The sequence below is a fragment of the Tamandua tetradactyla genome, chromosome X (assembly GCF_023851605.1).
Source record: "Tamandua tetradactyla isolate mTamTet1 chromosome X, mTamTet1.pri, whole genome shotgun sequence".
Classification (NCBI taxonomy): domain Eukaryota; kingdom Metazoa; phylum Chordata; class Mammalia; order Pilosa; family Myrmecophagidae; genus Tamandua; species Tamandua tetradactyla.
Window position 1 is genome coordinate 18,712,639 of NC_135353.1, and position 24,608 is coordinate 18,737,246.

A 24,608-nucleotide genomic window follows, 5' to 3' on the forward strand; every position below is an offset into this window, starting at 1 on the left:
GGTAGTGTGTGACGTGTGAATTAAAATTGAGTTTGTGCCAGCATGTTTTAATTCAAAATAAAAAATGTTGTTCCTAAGGACATTTGAATAGGAAGGAGTTCAGCACAGTATGGACCTTTAATGACCTAAAATTCATTATAAGGTGGCAGGAATCATACACTCCTACTCCAAACTACACTGTGTGTCATCCAGATGGGAATTTTTTTTTATGCTTCCTACTTGGAGTTCCTCTGCCCTGGCAAAGTTGCCTACATTGTTTGAAATCCTAAGAACTAAAACCACCGTTTTAACACTCTACATTGGCAGCAAGTGGAAAATTACAGTGAATTTGCACATGATCTCCACATTGCCATTTTTATGTGACTCAAACAGTTTTATACAGTTGCAGCAAATTCCAGCAGAGATTGCAGGTTCGTCAGATTTTAAGGTGAAACAGGCATGAAAAAGTCATCCATTTCACCCTCCATTCCTTGGGTGGCACCAAACTCAAACCTCCCTGGGTTAGGAGACTGCCTTATTTTGAAAAATGCTTAGATATATCTGAAGTGGTTAGTGTAGAGCTTCTTTCAACCCCGTTTCATTATTTAACAGTGACTACTGCCAGGATCTATGCTCTCTACAGCCCACCCCACTCCCAAACCTGTATAGCACTTTCAATCCATTTCCTCCAATTTAAAGAAGGTAGAGGTCATCTGGGCCTTATGCAAAAGAGATCAGAGAGATAATAAATAAGGAAAGGTCTTAGTAAAACTAAATGCTATTAAAATGTAGGGGATTCATAAAAATGCCACCTGCCTGAAAAAATCTCATTATGTTTTCTCCCTTCCTTTTCTTCTCTGGAATGCTGGTACCAAGCAGAGAAGAAAGTTGAAGGCAATTCAGAATTGGGGAAGCACTAGTTCATTTTGTATTCGGTTAATCAGTGGCCACAGTTGATTGAAGGAAAAAAATCTGTATTGGCAGTGCAGGAAACTGACCCTCCATCTCCTTTGCCCCTTCCCTCTTGTTTGTAGAATGATCTCAGAGCTTACATAAAAATACCTCTTCCATATTTACTTTCTAGTCACTTGCTTCTGTGAAATTGTAAACAACTGAATGAATATTAAATTAAAGAGTCAATTGCAAATCGCAATGTATGCATATGGACTTGACATTTTCTGTAATTCAGATAGGTATATCATAATGGTCGAGTCTGTGTAGAGACTACAGACAACAGAAGGCAGGGGGAGGGGGCTTAGGGTGGGGACAGGTACATTCATTTTCTTCCTTACAGTTAAAGTTTTTCAAAATATATATTATGGAAAACGTAAGTGCTCTTATCAGTAGTAAGCTGTCTCAGACTCTGTATATTGCAGATGTAAGAAGGCAGTCCCTGAATCAAAAACTACCATTCTGGGCAGGTCACGGTGGCTCAGCAGGCAGAGTTCTTGCCTGCCATGCCAGAGACCCAGGTTCGATTCCCGGTGCCTGCCCATGCAAAAAAACAAAAAACCTACCATTCTCGGAAAGGTATTGTTTACTGGTTTCCAGGGATTGTTTGAAGATTTCCATGGGAATCACTGGCTCTTAGTGTGTAGAGTCCCTTGGACAATCAGTTGTTCTGATGCCCTCTCTTTGGGAAGGTAGGTAAATAGCTATGCTACCGAGCACAGGGATACTTAATTGACTTTTTCCAAGTGGCCAGGGATAGAAATTCCACAAGCTCCCTTAGCCCATGCCAAGACAGATTTCCAGAAAGTACTCTTTATTATTATCCTGAATCTCTTCTATTTTAAATTATTCCAGTACTTTCCAACTGATTCCCTACAGGTTTTTTAGAAGGCAATCCCCACAAAATAATTATTTCACATGCTTTAAATTAAAATGTGAGGTAAGAGGTTTTATCTGTCCTTTGGGGCAATTTTTATTTTTTTAAACTAAGAAATCATTTTCACTACAGTACATAATGTATAAAAAATCTGACTGGAGTGCATCCAAATATAGCAGACTTTGGAGAACTTTGAAAGCTATAGCCTTGCTTAAAATGAATTTTTTGGGGATGGGGAATTACATCTTTGGCCTTCAAATAGATCGTTGAATGAAAGGAAAATCCATCCAGCTGCATACTTTTAAAATTTTTATGTTGGGGAATTATCTTCTTAAAAGATAATAATGGAAATAGATAAATGAATATTGGTTTTTATCATGCTTCCTTTGACTTAAATATTTGATAATCTTAAACATCATGGTGTAGTACCATCAAAGGAGACTATGCAAAATTTATATATATATATAGTACCTTTATTTCCAAGAAACTTTCAGTGTTTTACACAGTATCTCAATTTATCGTCATCTCTACCAGTTAGTTAAGAAAGTATACTATCCTGATATAAGAGGACAGTGAAATTAAAGGGTGAGCTGAAAATAGAACCTAGTCTTGGAACGTCCTAGATTCAGTAAATCTCCTTTACAATATGTTAAAGTACCATTGGAGATATACTGTATGAATTGGAGCTTCTGGGCATTCGAGTCTGAGAGATTGCAAAAGAATCTCTTTCCTGTAAGGCCAAAGAATTAAAAGGTGTTTATGTAGAAACAGCTTATTATTTCATAATAGCGGCAGCTGTTCTTTTTCTGTTTTGTGTTTTGAAATAATTTGCATTCACTTTCTACTATCTGGGAAGATAGTCGACAAGGTTGTCCTCAATAGTTGTGTAATAAATGAAATATCCTCAATCTAACCTTTCCTAAGTTTCTTAAATTAGTGCATTGTTACGATGGTGATGGTTGAGGTTCATTTGGGCTGTGGCGGCAAGAAAAATGACTGGCAGTAAAAAAATAAAAGTTTTTCAAGGCTACTTTAATTTAATTTAAACATTCTACAATTGCACTGTTAGCCTCAGGAACAGTTGGTTCAAACAACACTTTTACTATTGTTCGCTAAGTCAGCCACTAAGAGTTTAGTGAATTTTTAATTTCCTAACAGGGTTTTCTCCACCCACTTTCCTTCCTCCTCAGATGATAGCCAAACAGAATTAGACAAGAATTCTGAGCTCTGTAGAAGCACAGAAAAATATGATGACAAACTTACTTTTTCCCTCTTTCTCTTGGTCAGTGTGCTGGAGAAGAGAAACGAGTTGGTACACGCACTGTGTTCATTGGCAATCATCCAGTTTCAGAAACAGAAGCTTACAATGCACAAAGATTTTGTGATAATAGAATAGTCTCATCTAAGGTAAGTATTTTTTTTAATTCAGTAGATATTCATATAGTGAGTCAGATAATGCAATTATTTTTATGCTTCTGAGGAAGTTGGTGTGTTTATATGTACATACAGAGATATGTTCTTAAAGATCTTATACCAGCTGTGGTAATTATTCCATTGAAAGGCAGGTTTTATTTTTTGGGATCATTTTGTCATTTTATGGTGCAAGGTCATTCTTTATGCCATCCATTTTGATTCACAGTGTGGAATATGCCTATTGCTTTAAGGTATCAAGTGTACTAAAAGTAGGAATTATTTCCTTCTGAATTGTCCTAAAATGGCTGGATTAGGAGGGGAAATGATTTGCATTCTTTTGGAGGGGTGCTGTCCCAGATGATCTTATGTGCATCTATTTCTATTCTTCTGTCCCAAGCTTCTCAAATACATACCTGTGTCCTAAAGGGTGTATTCTATAGCTGTGTCACAATCTGAATACAGAACCCTTACCTTTGGCATGTTATAGTGCTAAGAGCAGTGGCTGAGAGTCTGAAGACTTGGGTTTAAGTCCTTGCCTGACCATTTAATAGCTGTTTGACCTTGGCCAAAGTAATCTGAGTCTAAATGTCCTCACCAGTGAAATGGGGCTGATATGCCATATGTAAAAGCATTTGTTAGAACTCCTAGTACCAGTAGTCACCATTCTACAAGCATTAGCTTGCTTTCCATTTTTTCCCACAACTTTACCTCTGGCTGACCAGCCTAGGTGCTAGGTGCTAGATATCTGACCTACTGCCATCTCCTGAAGGATGGCACAGATCTCCATTGATTTAGCCTCAGTCTTCCCTCCTTCTTCATGCAACTGGCAGAGGAGAGTCAAAATATTGGTAACATTTAGTTTACTGCAAGTTCACAAAAACACTTAGAACTTAAAACATAAAAGTTGTGCCCTGCCTTAAAATCTTTAACATTTTGGCTTGAAAACATATGTTTGATTTCTCCTTTGAGTAGTGATATATAGTCGAGATTATATAGCTATGAGAGTAGCATATCACTTATGAAATGAAAATTTTGTTGCCTAAGGAGCAGATATGTACCACTACAGAACATAGTATATTTGGGTAAAATGTCTGTTTCTTCTTCATTTCAAACCTTTATGGCAGAAAGTTTATCCTCATCTAGAGGTTTTTGTACTTATGCCTAAGATAGTCCTTTCACTAGAATATCTGACTTATCCTGTGATATCTATAATAGTCTTTTGCCTTCATAATCATGGAATTATAGGGCTTAGAGGTCCTAAACAGTCTTGTTCAATTCACTAACTTTACAGATGGAGACACCAAGGCCAGAGAAATTAAGTTAGTGAGGTGGTCACCAAGCAGAGTTAGTGATAAAGCTGAGAGCAGAACCACTTTAGAAAGTCTACAGTTATCCCTTCTACATCGTGAGGTTTAGGGGCATGACACCCCCGTGATCTGGAAAATCCATGTAAAGTTTTTTGGTCGTTCCTTCCTACCAGAGAAAAAGTCTGAATTTTTTCTTTTTTTTTTTTTAATGGTGTGTTTATAGTACTTTATTGGTATTAAAAGATGAAATGTGTTGATATTATGTAATGCTATACATATGTTTTATGCACTTCTGAGTTTCTAAACTTCTTCTGTGTCATCTACTGCCTTTGTGTGTCATCTGCAGCTTCTGCAAAACTCCCTCCAAATTCCTATTTAATTTCTTATGCTGACCTGCAATATATTGAAAACGCTATGTGGAAAGTCACGATGTGGAAGGGATAATTGTAGTTGGCCTCAAATAAAGAGCCCTTTTCACCTCCTTGAGCTATTTGGGCTCCTTCCTCTGAAATTGTTTGTTTGCCAGGGAATTAATGTTTCCCCTAGTGTTTTATGTGGAAGATGGTGAAGTGATACATTGTTTTCATTGAACCCAGTGATGATTATTTTATTGTGATATAACTATGTCTTTACATTTTAAAAGAACTTAAAAATTAAGTTTAACTTTCATTCTTGATATTTTTAATAGAAAACTTTTCATGCAATGTAGGCTCTCACAGCATTATTGAATGATTCATGAATTGGGCAGCATTCCACTCAGAAAGTAGAAGAGGGGAGCTCTGCTGAGGGAGTGGAAAGGGGAAGCTGATACAGGGTGACCACGGAAGCAAGTGAAGAAGCGTTCTGATTGGCTGACATTAAATTTCCATTTTATATAGAGGAATCTTACAAAGTGGGGAGCAGATACATAATGAATGATGTGGTATGCATGTCCATTCTGATAAGCTCGCTCTGTATACTGGTTCTATCATCAGTTCACCAGGTTTTGCTTATCTGCAATTCTTTAGGGTGTCCGTACAGGTCAGTTGTTTTCCTCTTCTGGAAAAGCCCTCTGGGAAAGGGGTCTCCCAGCAACACCCAATGCAGGCGTCCATTTTATTTCACTTAACATTATCTAGTTTCAGTTTCACCAGTAGGCAAAACAGCTCAATAGAATACTTTAAAAAATATATCCAGGAGCCCATGGGGCAAATAAAGATTGTGTTTTTAAAGAGATTCGTTTATATACATATATATATATAATTTTACATGTTCTCTAATTGGTGATTAAGTGCTGTACTTTTTTTTTTTTTTTTTGGCACGGGCAGGGACTGGGGAATTGAACCCAGTTCTCTGGCATGGTAGGCGAGAATTCTGCCACTGAATGCTATACTTTTTAATAAAAGCAGTAGAGCAGAAAAAGAAGATTTGGCGGTATAATAACTTCAGGAGAAGAGTGAAATCTTAATGCTCTTCATCTTAACACAGTGAATAATTCTAAGTGGACATTGTAGTGGTGAGAAGCTTTATTCCTGGAAATAGAAGATCTGGATTTTAAGTTAAAATACATCATTTAAGTTCCTTGTGTCTCCTTTTTCTCATCTGTAAAACGGTGGTCTTAATAGTACCCACCTCATAGGATTGTGGGGAAGATGAAGTAAAAGAAAACATATAAAGCATTTAGCACTGTGCTCTGTGTGTCAGAACAACTCCATAACTGTTACAGACTGCATAGTTTGTCGATTCCCTCAGTCTCACATTTTTCAAATATGTGGTATGGTCTCTACTAAAAGAGGTCTCAGGTCTACTCGGGAGAGACCAATAGTTTTGTAATTTGACTTTTTCTTCCTCATACTGTCTTTCAGCTGTTTATACCAGAATCCTTTAATTGAAGAAAAGTATACTTTATAGAATATGTTAGCTGCATTCCAATTTTGTGGCAAGTGTTGATTTCCTTTTTCCATCCTCCAGTGATAAAAATAGCTTTATCTTAATTGGGTACTTTTTTGTTTACAAATACTGCCAGTAATGTCAGTGTAACACTGGAAGTAAGTCTTGTTAATTCAGGGAACACTGAAGATAAACACTTTGACCTACTTTAAATCTTATTTACTTATAAAATTAGCGTTCTCTTTTCCTGGGAACATGATACTTTCTTTAGAAAAACTTGCACTCTGCAGCTGTACTGCTTGAATGCAGTACTCCGCAGGGACTTTAAGGAATCACCAGAATTTTGTAGCTGGTACAAAACTTGGAATTTCCCTTCTTTAGCAAAAAGAGCATTGATTGCACATGTTAGGACTCAACTTCCATCCTGTTTATCTGTTCTACTTTTTTTTTTCCATGTAAAATTCTGAGCCTTATCTTGAAGGCCTTTCAGATGGGCTCCACCTAACTCTTATTGAAGGTGTGCCCAAGGTTAGTTTAGTATCATGTGAAGGAACATCTTGGATTAAATTTCCAACCCTAAAATTACAGGAGCATTTCTTCTCATTTTTAAAAAACAGGATTATCAGTAGAAATTATTAGACTTTACTCTCTCTGATTCTTATCTAACTCCCTTGAATATGCCTTTTTTGATAAAGTTCCTAAATCCTGATCCAGTTATGTCCTGGTTGTTTCTTTTGCTCTTCCATCTGAATTTGCAGTGGGAAGGACAATGCTTAAAAAAATAATCATTGTTATTCAATATTTTGCTAGAAGTTCGAGCTAGAGCAATTAAGGCAAAAGAAAGAAATAAAAGGCATCCGCTTTAGAAAAGAAGAAGTAGAACTCTCATTATACGCAGTTGACATGATCCTATATTTGGAAAATCCTGAGAAATTTCTTACAAAGCTACTTGAGCTAATAAACAAATTCAGCAAATTGGCGGTCTGGTAGTTAGATTCAATTGTCAACTTGGCCAGGTGAAGGCACCTAGTTCTGTTGCTGTGGACATGAGCCAATGATATATGAACCTCATCTGTTGCTCATTACATCTGCAGTCGGCTAAGAGGCGTTCCTACTGTGATGAATATTTGATTTAATTGGCTGGTGTTTAAATGAGAGAGCTCAATGTAGCACAGCCCAAGCAGCTCAGCATACCTCATCTCGGCACTTGCAGCTCAGCCCAGGCCTTTGGAGATGCAGAAAGAAATCACCCCGGGAAAATTTGTTGGAACCCACAGGCCTGGAGAGAAGGCCAGCAGAGATCACCCTGTGCCTACCCATGTAAGAAAGAACCTCAGTTAAAAGTTAGCTGCCTTTCCTCTGAAGAACCAATGAAATAAATCCCCTTTTAGTAAAAGCCAAACCATCTCTGGTGTGTTGCATTCTGGCAGCTAGCAAACTAGAACAGGCGGGATACAAGAGTAATGCACCAAAATCACTAGTGTTTCTATACACTAGTAATGACCTAACTGAGGAGGCAGTTAAGAAAAAAAATTCCATTCACAATAGCAACTAAAAGAATCAAGTATCTTAGAATAAACTTAACTAAGGATGTAAAGGACCTGTACATAGAAAACTATAAAACATTGCTAAAAGAAATCAAAGAAGACCTAAATAAATAGAAGGACATTCTGTGTTCATGGGTAAGAAGGTAAATATCATTAAGATGTCAGTTCTCCCCAAATTGAACTCCACATTCAACGCGCTACCAAAAAATCACAACAACCTACTTTTCAGACTCAGAAAAGCTAGTTATCAAATTTATTTGGAAGGGAAACGGGCCTCAACCAAAAACATTCTTTAAAAGTGGGAGGACTGGGGCGGGCCGCGGTGGCTCAGCGGGCAAAGTGCTTGCCTGCCATGCCGGAGGACCTCGGTTCGATTCCCGGCCCCAGCCCATGTAAAAAAACAAACAAACAAACAAAATACAATAAAACAAGAAAATGTTTAAAGATGTTTCCCTTTCTTCCTTCCTTCCTTCCTTCTCTCTGTCTTTCCTTCCCTTCCTCCCTCTTTAAAAAAAAAAAAAAAAAAAAGTGGGAGGACTGAACATTTCCAGATTTTAAAGCTTTTTAGAAAGCCATATGGTCAAAACAGGATGGTACTCGCAAAAAGATAGACATATTAGTCAGTGGAATCAAATTGAGAGTTTAGAAGTAGACTCTCAGATCTATGATCAATTGATTTTTGATAAGGCCCCCAAAACCACTTAACTGAGACAGACAAATATTTAATGAATGGGGCTGTGAGAACTGTATATCCACATCCAAAGGAACAAAAGAGGACCCCTACTTTACACCCTATACCAAAATTAATTTAAAATGGATCAAAGACCTAAATTTAAAAGTCAGTATCATAAAACTCCTAGAAGAAAATGTAGGGAAACATCTTCAAGACCTAGTGATAGGAGGTAGCTTCTTAGACCTTACACCCAAAGCACAAGCAATGAAAAAAAAGATAAATGGAAACTCCTCAAGACTGAATACTTCTGTGTTTCAAAGAACTTTGTCAAAAAGGTGAAGAGGCAGCCAACTCAATGGAAGAGAATAATTGGAAACCATGTATTTGATGAGGGATTGATATCTAAAATATATGAAGAAATCCTACAACTCAACAATAAAAGGACTAACAACCCAATTATAAAATAGACAAAGGATATTGTCATGGTCAGGTTCATGTGTTAACTTGGCCAAGTGGTGGTACCTGAATGTCTGGTTGGGCAAGGGCTGGCCTGTCTTTTGCTGTGAGGAGATTTCATAGAATTAAATCATGATCACGTTGGCTACATCCACAGCTGATTACATTTGTAATCAGCCAAGGGGAGTGTCTTCTTTAATGAGTGATGCTTAATCTAATCACTAGAAGCCTTTTAAGGAGGATTCGGAAGAGACAGGCTCTCTTCCTGCTTTGGCCGGTGAGCCTCTCCTTTGGAGTTCAACCATCCTCTCCATCAGAATCGTCAGCTTCGCAGCCTGCCCTACAGATTTTGGACTCTACGTTCCCATGGTTACGTGAGACACTTTTATAAATTTTATATTTATGAATATTGCCTATTGATTCTGTATCTCTAGAGAACCCTAGCTAATACAGCTTGGTACCAGGAGTGGTTCTTAAGAAACAGAATCTTAAAAATGGGTTTTTATGAATGGTTTTCTACTCTGACTGGACTCAAAGGATAATCAGAATGACATTGCCAATCCATGCAGTGAGTTGGCAAAAGAGATAGTCAAAATATCACCATTAGATTCTTCTAATGCTTCAATTGTATGAAGCCATGCTCTGGGGGATAATGTTTTTGACACCTTTACGGAGTTTTGTGGAAATAGAAAGTATAGAGATGTTGGCTGGTTGTTGTTAGGTATACTGTATACATTAATGAGTGAAAGGCTTCAAACGAAAAGGTTAAGCACCATCTGACAGATGTAGACATTTCTGTGAGTGTCCTGAAGGAAACTTGTATTTCCTATAACCATAGGCTTGAGAGCTCCAAAAATCAGACTCAGAATCTTATTGTTAGAGTAGCAACTTTACAACGTAAATTGAAATCTCAGTCTTGCATGGTGTCTGCTGTTAAAGTGAGGGCATTGGTTGGAAAGGAATGGGACCCTGAAAAATGTGATGGTGACATATGGATAGATAATGATATCGGTGGCGATGTTGAAACCCTAGGTCATGCTAAGTCTTCTCTAGATAACCCTGTAATACTTTTGCCCTGAGGACATAACTGCCCCACTTCCTCCCTGCCTTGAGGAGTTGCCCACCCAACCTCCACTTGAAGGGATTAGCCCTAGACTGATTAACCTAGACTGATTAATCCTGTTTCACCAGATGAAACTGCAAATGAATACCCTGAAGCAAATGGCTTGGAAGAGACTTTTAATTCTTTTCATGACCCACCCCCACCATCCCTCATTTCTTCCAGACCTATAACTAGACTAAAGTCCAACAGACCCCTAAAGGTGAGGTACAAAGTATCACACATGAGAAGGTACGTTATACTCCAAAAGAACTGTGTGAGTTTTCCAATTTATATAGACAGAAATCAGGGGAATATGTGTGGCAATGGATTTAAGGGTGTGGGATAATGGTGGGAGGAATATAAGTCTGGATCAGACTGAATTTATTGATATGGGTCCACTAAGCGGAGATTCTGCACTCAATGTTATAGCTCGAGGGGTTAGAAAAGGCATTAGCAGTTAGTTTGGGTGGTTGGCAGAAACATGGATCAAAAGGTAGCTGACATTACCTGAGGATGAAATGCCAGAACTGCCCTGGTATAATGTAGATGAGAGTATCCAGAGGCTTAGAGAGATTGGAATGTTAGAGTGGATTTATCATGCAAAGCGTGCTCATTTCCCCAGGAATGTCCAGAGGATGCACCTTTTGCCAGAACGGTGAGAAATAAATTTGAGACTAGCACCATCATCCCTGAAGAGCTCTGTGATTACACTTCTCTGTAGGTCAGATATTACAGTGGGAACTGCTGTCACTGAGCTGGAGTCCTTAAACACAATGGGGATGACCAGATCCTGAGTTGCCATAAATCAGGTGGCAGCACTTAATCGCCAGGGACAGAGTAGATGTGGCTATTATAATAGACAGCAAACTCAAAGCAGGACTCAAAAGAATCTGACTTGCAGAGATTGGTGCATCATGGAGTACCTAGAAATATAATAGATTGGCAGGCTACTAAATTCTTGTTTGAGCTATATAAACAAAAGAGTTCTAGGTCAAGTGAACAGAAGTCTAACTTGAATTACAAAAACACAGAGTCACGACCCCTTAATCAATTTCCAGACTTGAGACAGTTCACAGACCCAGAGCCCCTTGAATGAAGGGGAGGTCAGGTCCCTTTGTGGGAGAACCCTGTTGCACTGCCACAAATCTATAATCTTCCTCCAAGCCTTCCCCAAGGAGACTGACGACCTTTTACCAGGATAACTGTGCATTGGGGAAATGGAAATGATCACATATTTTGGGGATTATTAGACACTGGTTCAGAAGTGACATTAATTCCAGGGGATCCAAAACATCACTCGGGCCCAGAAGTCAGAGTGGGAGCTTATGGTGCTGAGGTGATTGATGGAGTTTCAGCTCAGATCCATGTCACAGGGGGTCCAGTGGGGCCTTGGACCCATTCTGTAGATATTTCCCCAGTTCCAGAATGCATAATTGGAATAACATACTGAAAAACTGGCAGAATCCCTACATTGGTTCTTTAACTTGTGCACTGAGGGCTATTTTGGTGGGAAAAGCCAAGTGGAAGCCACTAGAACTGCCCCTACCTAGGAAAATAGTAAGTCAGAAACAATACTGGATTCCTGGTGGGATTGCAGAGATTACTGCCACTCTTAAGGACTTGAAGGATGCAGGGGTGGTGATTCCCACTGCATCCCCATTCAACTCTCCTATTTGGCCTGTGCAGAAAACAGATGGGTCTTGGAGGATGACAGTGGATTATCATAAGTTCAACCAGGAGGTAACTCCAATTGCAGCTGCTGTTCCAGATGTGGTATCACTGTTTGAGCAAATCAGTACATCCCCTGGTACCTGGTATGCAGCTATTGATTTAGCAAATGTTTTTTTCACAATAGCTATTAGTAAGGACCACCAGAACAGTTTACTTTCAGCTGACAAGGTCAGCAGTATACTTTCACTGTCCTACCTGAAGGGTATATCAACTCTCCAGCACTATGTCATAATCTTGCCCACAGGGACCTTGGTCGTTTCTCCCTCCCCCAAGACATCACACTGGTCCATTACATTGATGATATGTTGATTGGACCTTGTGAGCAAGATGTAGCAACTACTCTAGACTTATTGGTAACGCATTTGTGTGTCAGAATGGAGATAAATCCAACAAAAATACAGGGGCCTTCCACCTCAGTGAAATTTCTAGTTGTCTACTGGTGTGGGGCATGTCAAAATATCCCTTCTGAGGTGAAGTATAAGTTGCTGCATCTGGCCTCTACTACAGCCAAAAAAGAGGCACAATGCCTAGTTGGTCTCTTTGAATTTTGGTGACATCAAATTCCTCACTTGGATGTGCTACTCTGGCCCATTTATTGAGTGACCAGAAAAGCTGCTAATTTTGAGTGGGGACCTGAACAAGAGGAGGCTCTGCGACAGGTCCAGGCTGCTGTACAAGCTATTCTGCCGCTTGGACCATATGATCCAACAGATCCAATGGTGTCAGTGGCAAATAGAGATGCTGTTTGGAGCCTTTGGCAGGCCCCTATAGTAGAATCACAGCGTAGACCCTTTGGAGTTTGGAGCAAAGCCTTACCATCTGCTGCAGATATCTACTCTCCTTTTGAGAAACAGCTTTTGGCCTGCTACTGGGCCTTAGTAGAGTCTGAACGCTTAACCTTGGGCCACCAACTTACCATGAGACCTGAGTTATCTATCATGAGCTGGGTGTTCTGACCCCCAAGCCATAAAATTGGGTGTGTGTAGCTGCATTCCATCATAAAATGGGAATGGTATACACAAGATAGAGCCAGAGCGGGTCCTGAAGGCACAAGTAAGTTACATGAGGAAGTAGCCCAAATGCCCATGGTCTCCACTCCTGTCACATTACCTTCTCTTTCTCAGACCAGAGCTATGGCCTCTTGGGGAGTTCCTTACAGTGAACTGACTGAGGAAGAGAAAACTTGGGCCTGGTTTACAGATGGTTCAGCACAATATGCAGGTACCACCCAAAAGTGGACAGCTGTAGTACTACAGTCCCTTTCTGGGGTGTCCTTGGAGAACAGTGATGAAGGGAAATCCTCCCAGCGGGCAGAACTTCGAGCAGTGCACCTGGTTGTTCATTTTGCTTGGAAGGAAAACTGGCCAGAGGTGTGTTTGTATACTGACTCATGGGCTGTTGCTAATGGTTTGGCTAGGTGGTCAGGGCTTAGACAGAACATAATTGGAAAATGGATGACAGAGAGGTCTGTGGAAGAGGTATGTGGATAGACCTTTCTGAGTGGGCTAAAAACATGAAGATATTTGCGTCCCATGTGAATGCACACCAGAGGGTGACTTCAGCAGAGGAAGGTTTTAATAATCAAGTGGATAAGATGACCTGTTCTGTGGATACCAGTCGCCCTCTTTCCCCAGCAACTCCTGTCATTGCCCAATGGGCTCATGAACAAAGTGGTCATGGTGGTAGGGATGGAGGTTATGCATGGGCTCAGCAACATGGACTTTCACTCACCAAGGCTGACCTGGCTACAGCCACTGCTGAGTGCCCAGTCTGCCAGCATCAGATACCACATTCAGCCCCCAATATGGTACCATTCTCCAAGCCGACCAGCTGGCTACATGGTGACAGGTTGATTACATTGAACCACTCCCTTCATGGAAGGGGCAGCGATTTGTTCTAACTGGAATAGACACATACTCTCGATATGGGTTTGCTTTCCCTGCATGCAGTGCTTCTGCCAAAACTACTATCCGTGGGCTTACAGAATGCCTCATCCATCGTCATGGTATTCCACACAGCATTGCTTCTCATCAGGAAACACCCTTCACAGCAAATGAAGTACGGGAATGGGCACATGCTCATGTAATTCCCTGGTCTTACCATGTTCCCCATCATCCAGAAGCAGCTAGATTGATAGAACAGTGGAATGGCCTTTTGAAAACTCAATTACGGTGCCAACTAGGTGGCAATACCTTGAAGAGCTGGGGTGATGTGCTCCAGGAAGCTGTGTATGCTCTGAATCAGCGTCCGCTGTATTGTGCTGTTTCTGTCATAGCCATGATCCATGGTCCAGGAACCAAGAGGTGGAAATGGTAGTGGCACCACTCACTATTACCCCTATTGATCCACTAGGAAAATTTTTGCTTCTTGTCCCTGCAACACTGAGCTCTGCTGGTCTCCAGGTTTTAGTTCCAAAATGGGGAGTGCTTCCACCAAGAGAAACAGCAATGATTCCATTGAACTGGAAGTTAAGACTGCCACCTGGTCACTTTGGGCTACTCATAACCCTGGATGATCAAGTCAGGAAGGGGATTACATTACTGGCTGGGGTGATTGACCCTGACTATCAGGGGGAAGTAAGACTGCAACTACATAATGGGGGTAAAGAAGAGTTTTCTTGGAATATAGGAGATCCCCTAGGGCATCTTATTAGTACTACCATGTCCTGTGATTAAAATCAACGAAAAACTACAATAACCCAATCCAGGCAGGACTACCAATGGCTCTGAAACTTCAAGAATGAAGGTTTGGGTCACCTCACCAGGTGAAGAACCACAGCCAGCTGAAGTGTTTGTTGAGCATAAGGGGAACATGGAATGGGTAGTGGAAGACGGTAGTACTAGATAAACATGAACTACGATCACATGATTAGTTACAGAAATGAGGACTGTAATGCTATTTTGTTCATAGTTATACTACCAATAATTAATAGTTGTACTATTTAAGTTGTAATATATCAAGTTTAAAAATGAATATTACCCAAGGACTTGCACCCTATTCTGAAGAGATTGAATTTGTTTCCAGTTATATGCAGGACAGTTGAGTAATGTTAGGTGAGAAAAAAAATGCACCTTATTGTTTTCTATTTAGAAATTAGGTATGGTTTAAAGTGATGAGTATAGCTGCCCAGTTGACAAGGGGTGGACTGTCATGGTCAGGTTCATGTGTCAACTTAGCCAAGTGGCGGTACCTTCTTGTCTGGTTGGGCAAGTGCCGGCCTGTCTTTTGCTTTGAGGACCTTTCATAGAACTAAATCATGATCATGTTGGCAGCATCCACAGCTGATTTCATTTGTAATCAGCCAAGGGGAGTGTTTTCTTTAATGAGTGATGATTAATCTAATACTGGAAACCTTTTAAGGAAGATTCAGAAGAGACGGGCTCTCTTCCTGCTTCAGCCAGCGAGCCTCTCTTGTGGAATTCAACCATCCCCTCCATCAGAATCGTCAGCTTCACAGCCTTCCCTACAGATTTTGGACTCTACATTCCCATGGTGTGCTGGTTTGAAAGGATATATGCCCCCTAAGAAAAGTCATGTTTTAATATAAATCCCATTTCATAAAGGTAGAATAATCCCTATTCAATACTGTATATTTGAAACTGTAATGAGATCATCTCCCTGGTTGATGTGATTTAGTCAAGAATGGTTGTTTAACTGGATTAGGGGATGACATGTCTCCACCCATTTGAGTGGGTCTTGATTGGTTTATTGGAGTCCTATAAAAGAGGAAACATTTTGGAGAGAGAGACTCAGAGAGAGCAGAGAATGCTGCAGTACCATGAAGCAGAGTCCACCAGCCAGCAACCTTTGGAGATGAAGAAGGGAAATGCCTCCCGGGGAGCTTCATGAAACCAGAAGCCAGGAGAGTAAGCTAGCAGATGACGCCGTGTCTGCCATGTGCCCTTCCAGCCGAGAGAGAAGCCCTGACTGCGTTCGCCATGTGCCTTTCCAGATGAGAGAGAAACCCTGAACTTCATCGGCCTTCTTGAACCAAGGTATCTTTCCCCGGATGCCTTTGATTGGACATTTCTATAGACTTGTTTTAATTGGGACATTTTCTCGGCCTTAGATCTGTAAACTAGCAACTCATTAAATTTCCCTTTTTAAAAAGCCATTCCGTTTCTGGTATATTGCATTCCAGCAGCTAGCAAACTAGAACAGATTTTGGTACCGGAGAGTGGGGTGCTGCTGCTGCAGTTTGCAAATACCAAACATGTTGGAACGGCTTTTTAAATGGATATGGGGAAGATTCTGGAAGAGTTGTGAGAAGCTTGATAGAGAAGGCCTAGAATGCTTTGGAGAGACTGTTGGTAGAAATGTGGACTCTAAAGACACTTCTGATGAGGCCTTAGACAGAAATGAGGTCCGTGTTATTGTAGACTGGAAGGAAGGCGATCCTTGTTTTAAAATGGCAGATAATCTGGCAAAATTGACTGGTAGTTTTGGCTGGAAGGCAGATTTTAAAAGCCATGAACTTGGATATTTAGCAGAAGAGATCTCCAAATTAAATGTGGAAAGTGCAGCCTGGTTTCTCCTTGCAGCTTATAGTGAAATGCGACAGGAAAGAGATAAGCTGAAAAGTGAACTCTTGGGTACAAAGAAACCAGAAATTGATGTCCTAGAAAATTCTGGGTCTCCAGGAGAGGAGATCCCAGAGAATAGAACCCTGTGTGAGGATTTAACCAAATGTGAAACCAGTCAGACATTTCAGAGAAAGCCAGGATCGGACATGGAGTTATCCAGGAAAGATTTGTGGAAACTCCTTATGTCTGATGGGCATGATCCAAGGCTACTGCATAGAAAGCCAATGAGAGTGCTGTGGGACCTGTATAAACAGAGCCGCTGCCAGTCTGGACTGAGGGGTTCAGAGAAGGGACACATTGGAGGAAAAATAACTGCAGAGGCAAAACCATGGAGGCTGAGGTCTGAAGTCAGGAAGCCTCGGGCCAGGAGAGTGGACCCACCCAAGCCCGTGGAGAGGGTGAGTTTGCCCCAAAGGCAGAGAATGGGCCTTCCACCTCATTGCAGTGGAAGAGTCATGCCGCCTCAGGCCTTGGAGAGGGTGAAACACGTTTCTTGGGGTTGGGGGAGAACCTGGCTGCCACCACATGGAGGGGCTGAGCGTGTGCCCTGGAGATGGCAGAGAGCCCGAGTGCGGCTCCAATGCTTGGAGAGGGTGGAGCCGAGAGAAAGGTGGTCTCCCCAATATCCCCCAAGGTTGCATTCAGAGAGAGGCAGGCGTAGGCATTTGGAAAGGGTGGGACTGCCACTTTCTAAAGCCCTGAGGATAAATGAGTCTCAGACTTTGAAATCTAATGGACTTTGCCCTGCGGGTTTTCGAAACTGTATGGGTCCAGTGACCCCTGTGTTCCTTCCTCCCTATGGAAATGTGTCTGTGTATCCTGTGAATGTTCCTTCTTTGTATGTTGGCAGCAAATAACTTGTGGATGAGTTTTCAAAGGTCCAAAGCAAATGGAGAAAATTTTGCCTTAGGACAGACCATGCCTGTAACTGACTTGATGACATTTTATACTGTCTCTAATTTTGTACTTCATTGTATTGCTACTGAAAGGTTTAAGGTTTCTAATATTGTTATGAAATTAATGTATTTTGTATTTGGGAAAAACATGTCTTTTTTAGGGGCCAGAGGGTGGAATGTGCTGGTTTGAAAGGATATATGCCCCCTAAGAAAAGTCATGTTTTAATATAAATCCCATTTCATAAAGGTAGAATAATCCCTATTCAATACTGTATATTTGAAACTGTAATGAGATCATCTCCCTGGTTGATGTGATTTAGTCAAGAATGGTTGTTTAACTGGATTAGGGGATGACATGTCTCCACCCATTTGAGTGGGTCTTGATTGGTTTATTGGAGTCCTATAAAAGAGGAAACATTTTGGAGAGAGAGACTCAGAGAGAGCAGAGAATGCTGCAGTACCATGAAGCAGAGTCCACCAGCCAGCAACCTTTGGAGATGAAGAAGGGAAATGCCTCCCGGGGAGCTTCATGAAACCAGAAGCCAGGAGAGTAAGCTAGCAGATGACGCCGTGTCTGCCATGTGCCCTTCCAGCCGAGAGAGAAGCCCTGACTGCGTTCGCCATGTGCCTTTCCAGATGAGAGAGAAACCCTGAACTTCATCGGCCTTCTTGAACCAAGGTATCTTTCCCCGGATGCCTTTGATTGGACATTTCTATAGACTTGTTTTAATTGGGACATTTTCTCGGCCTTAGATCTGTAAACTAGCAACTCATTAAATTTCCCTTTTTAAAAAGCCATTCCGTTTCTGGTATATTGCATTCCAGCAGCTAGCAAACTAGAACACATGGTTACATGAGACACTTATAAATTTTATATTTACAGATATGGCCTGTTGATTCTGTTTCTCTGGAGAACCCTAGCTAATACAGATATTAATAGAAATTTTTCCATAGAGGATTTATAAATGGTTAAAAAGTGTATGAAAAGATGTTCATTCATTAGCCATTAGGGAAATGTAAATCAAAACCACAATGAGGGCAGGCGATTGTGGTGCATTGGCAGAGTTCTTTCCTACCATGCCAGAGACCTGAGTTCGATTATCAGTGCCTGCCCATGCAAAAAAATAAATGCAATGGGATATCATCTTACACCTATCATAATGGTCATTATTAAACAGGGAACTGCAAATTTGGAGAGGATGTGGAGAAATAGGAATAGTTATTCACTGTTGGTGGGAATGCAAATATTTACAGCCACATGCAAGGCAGTTTGGCAGCTCCTCAGAAAACTAAATATCAAGTTTCCCTATAACCCAGCAATTTCACTACTCAACATATGTTCAGAAGATCTGAAAGCAGTGATATGAACGGATATATGCACACCAATGATCATAGCATTATTTACAATTGCCAAAAGATGGAAACAATCCCAAGTGCCCATCAATAGATGAATGGATAAATAAAATGCGGTATATACATACGATGGAATGTTATGAAGCAATAAGAAGGAATGAGGTCCTGAAGCATGCCACAACATGTATGAACCTTGAGGACGTATTGCTGAGTGAAATAAACCAGACACAAAAGGACAGATATGTATGATTTCATTAATATTAACCTTCTAGAAAGTGTAAGCTCAGAGTCTTAAAATACAGAATATAGGGGACCTAGATATAGACAAAAGCTAGAGAAGGTGGAGCAGTTACCTAATATGTATAGAATTGTTAATGAGATTGAACTTAAATGTTTGGAAATGAATAAGAGGGGATGGTAGTTTTGGGGATTATAAGTAATAGTGCCATATTGAAATTGAATATGATTGAGAGGGGTTGTTTACAGTCATATATCTCACCAAAGTTATTTATTAAGTTCTTACATGAAGTACTTCAAATGTATGACATTTATACAAAGAGAATAGAGTGGTATATGGGAAAAATTACCTATTCCATACCATTGACTATACTTAACAATAGTAACTTGCTAGTACCACACCAATACTAGGGATAAATAATTGGGGCGGGGGGGTGGATAATGGACATGGGGTGTTTTGGGTATTCTTCTATGTGTCTATCTGTTATTTTTCTCTTTGGAGCAGTGAAAATTGTCTAAAATTGACAGTTATGATTGTACAACTAAGTGAGGGTATTGTGAGACATTGATTGCATACTTTGGATAGAATATATGGTATATAAATATATCTCAATAAAATCTGCAGGTGAAAATAACCAGAATGATACAAGTGGTGGAGAAAAAGAGAGTTCTTCTTGGCATTGGTAATGAAAATGGAAATATACCACTATGATGCTTGAATTGGATTTAATGCCTTCATCAAGGAGAGTTCATAACATCGGTGGGCACAATAATTTTAAGAAAGTGATTCTTTACCTGAGATAGAGCTGCTTATGTGCAACTGGGTGCTTATTTACAACTAATTTTAAATATAGTTATTTGGTGCCAAATCCTTATTAGTCCTTTAAATAGCTGTTTCTTCCTTTTTTACTTGCTCCCCCATTTCTTTTGCTATATAGACACATTATTAGAACAAGTTATTTGAAGCTTTAGCTTCCTCATCAGCCTATTCAATGGTAAATTGGGAAAACGATGGACTTTGGGGTAAATTTAATAATGTTCTAAAACATTTTTTGCTTAAATGAAATAATAGACTGTCAAAGCTAAGATTCAGTTCAGCTTCCCACCTGTAAATTAGGAAAGGTGATTTAATAGTTATAAAATTTTGGTTTCAAATTAAATTAGAGGGTAACATTAAAAGTGCTCATCCACAACTTTTCCCCATAATTGCATCTTTGAACATCACATTTAGGTACCAATTATCTAATTCACTACAAAGCAGGTGTAAAGTTTGTTGTATATACTTGGAAAGTTGCCATTTTTTATAGAAGCAGTTTTTAAACATGTTCTAAATGTTGAGGTTGCTTTTTTAGGTTAAAATTGTATGTAAAGATAGTATAAAAGATCCATTTAGAGTACAGAACAGCTCCCGGGGCTACAGCAGGGAATGGACACACAGCGTAACCCAGTCTGGGCTGGTTAGTCTGACTGCGAAACTCGGCTGCGGTGAGTGAGATCCCCGAGCGGCGGGCGATTTCCCGAGCAGCCGCAGCTGCGGCGGTCCGAGCTAATCCCTCCCTCCTTCCCGGGCTGGCTGAGGGACGCGGAGAGACAAGCTTCCCAGCCAAGGCGGCCGGCGCCACACTTTTGCGGGCGGCTTTGAGTCTCGGCTTCGAGTCCGCGACTACGAGTCTCGTATCAGAGGGCTATCCAAAGTCTGGGCTGGCAAGTCTGATTGCGAGACTTGGCTGCGGCGAGACCCCCGAGCAGCCGCAGCTGCGGCGGTCCGAGCTAATCCCTCCCTCCTTCCCGGGCTGGCTGAGAGACTCGGAGAGACAAGCTTCCCAGCCAAGGCGGCCGGCGCCACACTTTTGCGGGCGGCTTCGAGTCTCGGCTTCGAGTCCGCAGCTACGAGTCTCAGATCAGAGGGCTATACGAAGTCTGGGCTGGCAAGTCTGACTGCGACTCTTGGCAGCGGCGAAACCCCCGAGCAGTGCGTGATTTGCCGAGCAGCCGCAGTCGCGGCGGTCCGAGCTAATCCCTCCCTCCTTCCCGGGCCGGCTGAGAGTATCGGAGAAGCAAGTTTCCCAAGCCGAGGCAGGCGGCGCCCTTCTTCTGCGGGCGGCTTCGAGTCTCGGCTTTGAGTCCGCGGCTACGAATCTCAGATCAGAGGGCTATCCAAAGTCTGGGCTGGCTAGACTGACTGTGAGACTAGGCTGCGGTGAGACCCCCGAGCGGCGCGTGATTTCCCGATCAGCGGCAGCTGCGGTGGTCCGAGCTACTCCCTCCCTCCTTTCCGGGCCGGCTGAGAGTATTGGAGAAGCAAGTTTCCCAAGCCGAGGCAGGCGGCACCCCTCTTTTGCGGGCGGCTTCGAGTCTCTGCTTCGAGTCCGCGGATACGAGTCTCGGATAGGAGGGCTATCCAAGCAGCGGTAGCCCCCCCCCCCACGGGAGGCTTCCTGGTCCGGTGGGGAATCCCCCAGGCCCGCTGCAGCCCGCAACCAGCCACAGGGTCCCCTCAAGCCGCGGCAGCTGATGCCCCCACCACGCGCGGCCCCTGAACCAACGGAGAGAATTGGATCCGAAATCCCCAGGCCACGGAGATCGGTGACTGGGGGAGACCCATTCCAAACACTTGAGACAAACGTGTGCCACGTGCGCCACATACTGGGCAAGATAAGAAAAACAGATCCCAGAGATTTCACAGAAAAATATTACAACCTTGCTGGGTCCAACACCAAGAGAAATCTGAATAAATGCCCAGACGCCAGTAGCAGAAGATAACTGTCCACGCTCAAAAGATTGAGAATATGGCTCAGTCAAAGGAACAAACCAATAGCTCAAATGAGACACAAGAGCTGAGACAACTAATGCTGAACATACGAACAGAAATGGAAAACATCTTCAAAAATGAAGTGGATAAATTGAGGGAGGACATGAAGAGGACATGGGCTGAACATAAAGAAGAAATAGAAAAACTGAAAAAACAAATCGCAGAACTTATGGAAGTGAAGGATAAAGTAGCAAACATAGAAAAAATAATGGATAGCTACAATGATAGATTTAAAGAGACAGAAGATAGAATTAGTGAATTGGAGGATGGAACATCTGAATTCCAAAAAGAAACAGAAACTATAGGGAAAAGAATGGAAAAATTTGAACAGGGTATCAGGGAACTCAAGGACAATATGAACCGCACAAATATACGTGTTGTGGGTGTCCCAGAAGGAGAAGAGAAGGGAAAAGGAGGAGAAAAACTAATGGAAGAAATTATCACTGAAAATTTCCCAACTCTTATGAAAGACCTAAAATTACAGATCCAAGAAGTGCAGCGCACCCCAAAGAGATTAGACCCAAATAGGCGTTCCCCAAGACACTTACTAGTTAGAATGTCAGAGGTCAAAGAGAAAGAGAAGATCTTGAAAGCAGCAAGAGAAAAACAATCCATTACATACAAGGGAAACCCAATAAGACTTTGTGTAGATTTCTCAGCAGAAACCATGGAAGCAAGAAGACAGTGGGATGATATATTTAAAATACTAAAAGAGAAAAACTGCCAACCAAGACTCCTATATCCAGCAAAATTATCCTTCAAAAATGAGGGAGAGATTAAAACATTCTCAGACAAAAAGTCACTGAAAGAATTTGTGACCAAGAGACCAGCTCTGCAAGAAATACTAAAGGGAGCACTAGAGTCAGATACAAAAAGACAGAAGAGAGAGATATGGAAAAGAGTGTAGAAAGAAGGAAAATCAGATATGATATATATAATACAAAAGGCAAAATGGTAGAGGAAAATATTATCCAAACAGTAATAACACTAAATGTCAATGGACTGAATTCCCCAATCAAAAGACATAGATTGGCAGAATGGATTAAAAAACAGGATCCTTCTATATGCTGTCTACAGGAAACACATCTTAGACCCAAAGATAAACATAGGTTGAAAGTGAAAGGTTGGGAAAAGATATTTCATGCAAATAACAACCAGAAAAGAGCAGGAGTGGCTATACTAATATCCAACAAATTAGACTTCAAATGTAAAACAGTTAAAAGAGACAAAGAAGGACACTATATATTAATAAAAGGAACAATTAAACAAGAAGACATAACAATCATAAATATTTACGCACCGAATCAGAATGCCCCAAAATACGTGAGGAATATACTGCAAACACTGAAAAGGGAAATAGACTCATATACCATAATAGTTGGAGACTTCAACTCACCACTCTCATCAATGGACAGAACATCTAGACAGAGGATCAACAAAGAAATAGAGAATCTGAATATTACTATAAATGAACTAGACTTAATAGACATTTATAGGACATTACATCCCACAACAGCAGGATACACCTTTTTCTCGAGTGCTCATGGATCATTCTCAAAGATAGACCATATGCTGGGTCACAAAGCAAGTCTTAACAAATTTAAAAAGATTGAAATCTTACACAACACTTTCTCGGACCATAAAGGAATGATGTTGGAAATCAATAATAGGCAGAGTGCCAGAAAATTCACAAATACGTGGAGGCTTAACAACACACTCCTAAACAACGACTGGGTCAAAGAAGAAATTGCTAGAGAAATTAGCAAATACCTCGAGGCGAATGAAAATGAAAACACAACATATCAAAACTTATGGGACGCAGCAAAGGCAGTGCTAAGAGGGAAATTTATTGCTCTAAATGCCTATATCAGAAAAGAAGAAAAGGCAAAAATTCAGGAATTAACTATCCATTTGGAAGAACTGGAGAAAGAACAGCAAGCTAACCCCAAAGCAAGCAAAAGGAAAGAAATAACAAAGATTAGAGCACAAATAAATGAAATTGAAAACATGAAAACAATAGAGAAAATCAATAAGGCCAGAAGTTGGTTCTATGAGAAAATCAATAAGATTGATGGGCCCTTAGCAAGATTGACAAAAAGAAGAAGAGAGAGGATGCAAATAAATAAGATCAGAAATGGAAGAGGAGACATAACTACTGACCTCACAGAAATAAAGGAGGTAATAACAGGATACTATGAACAACTTTACGCTAATAAATACAACAATTTAGAGGAAATGGACGGGTTCCTGGAAAGACATGAACAACCAACTTTGACTCAAGAAGAAACAGATGACCTCAACAAACCAATCACAAGTAAAGAAATTGAAGCAGTCATTCAAAAGCTTCCTAAAAAGAAAAGTCCAGGACCAGACGGCTTCACATGTGAATTCTATCAAACATTCCAGAAAGAATTAGTACCAACTCTCCTCAAACTCTTCAAAAAAATCGAAGTGGAGGGAAAACTACCTAATTCATTCTATGACGCCAACATTACCCTCATACCAAAACCAGGCAAAGATATTACAAGAAAAGAAAACTACAGGCCAATCTCTCTAATGAATATAGATGCAAAAATCCTCAATAAAATTCTAGCAAATCGTATCCAACAACACATTAAAAGAATTATTCATCATGACCAAGTAGGATTCATCCCAGGTATGCAAGGATGGTTCAACATAAGAAAATCAATTAATGTAATACACCATATCAACAAATCAAAGCAGAAAAATCACATGATCATCTCAATTGATGCAGAGAAGGCATTTGACAAGATTCAACATCCTTTCCTGTTGAAAACACTTCAAAGGATAGGAATACAAGG

At 40.8% G+C, this 24,608-nt stretch overlaps 1 protein-coding gene across 3 annotated transcripts in view; it reads left to right on the plus strand.

Moving 5' to 3' along the window:
* ATP11C (ATPase phospholipid transporting 11C (ATP11C blood group)) overlaps window positions 1-24,608 on the plus strand; it is a 238,345-nt gene that overhangs the window by 107,421 nt on the left and 106,316 nt on the right. For all 3 annotated transcript variants that reach the window (XM_077146059.1, XM_077146061.1, XM_077146062.1), the window contains exon 2: window positions 3,095-3,214. In XM_077146059.1, the coding sequence (XP_077002174.1) occupies window positions 3,095-3,214 (120 nt within the window). The remainder of the gene's footprint in view (window positions 1-3,094; window positions 3,215-24,608) is intronic.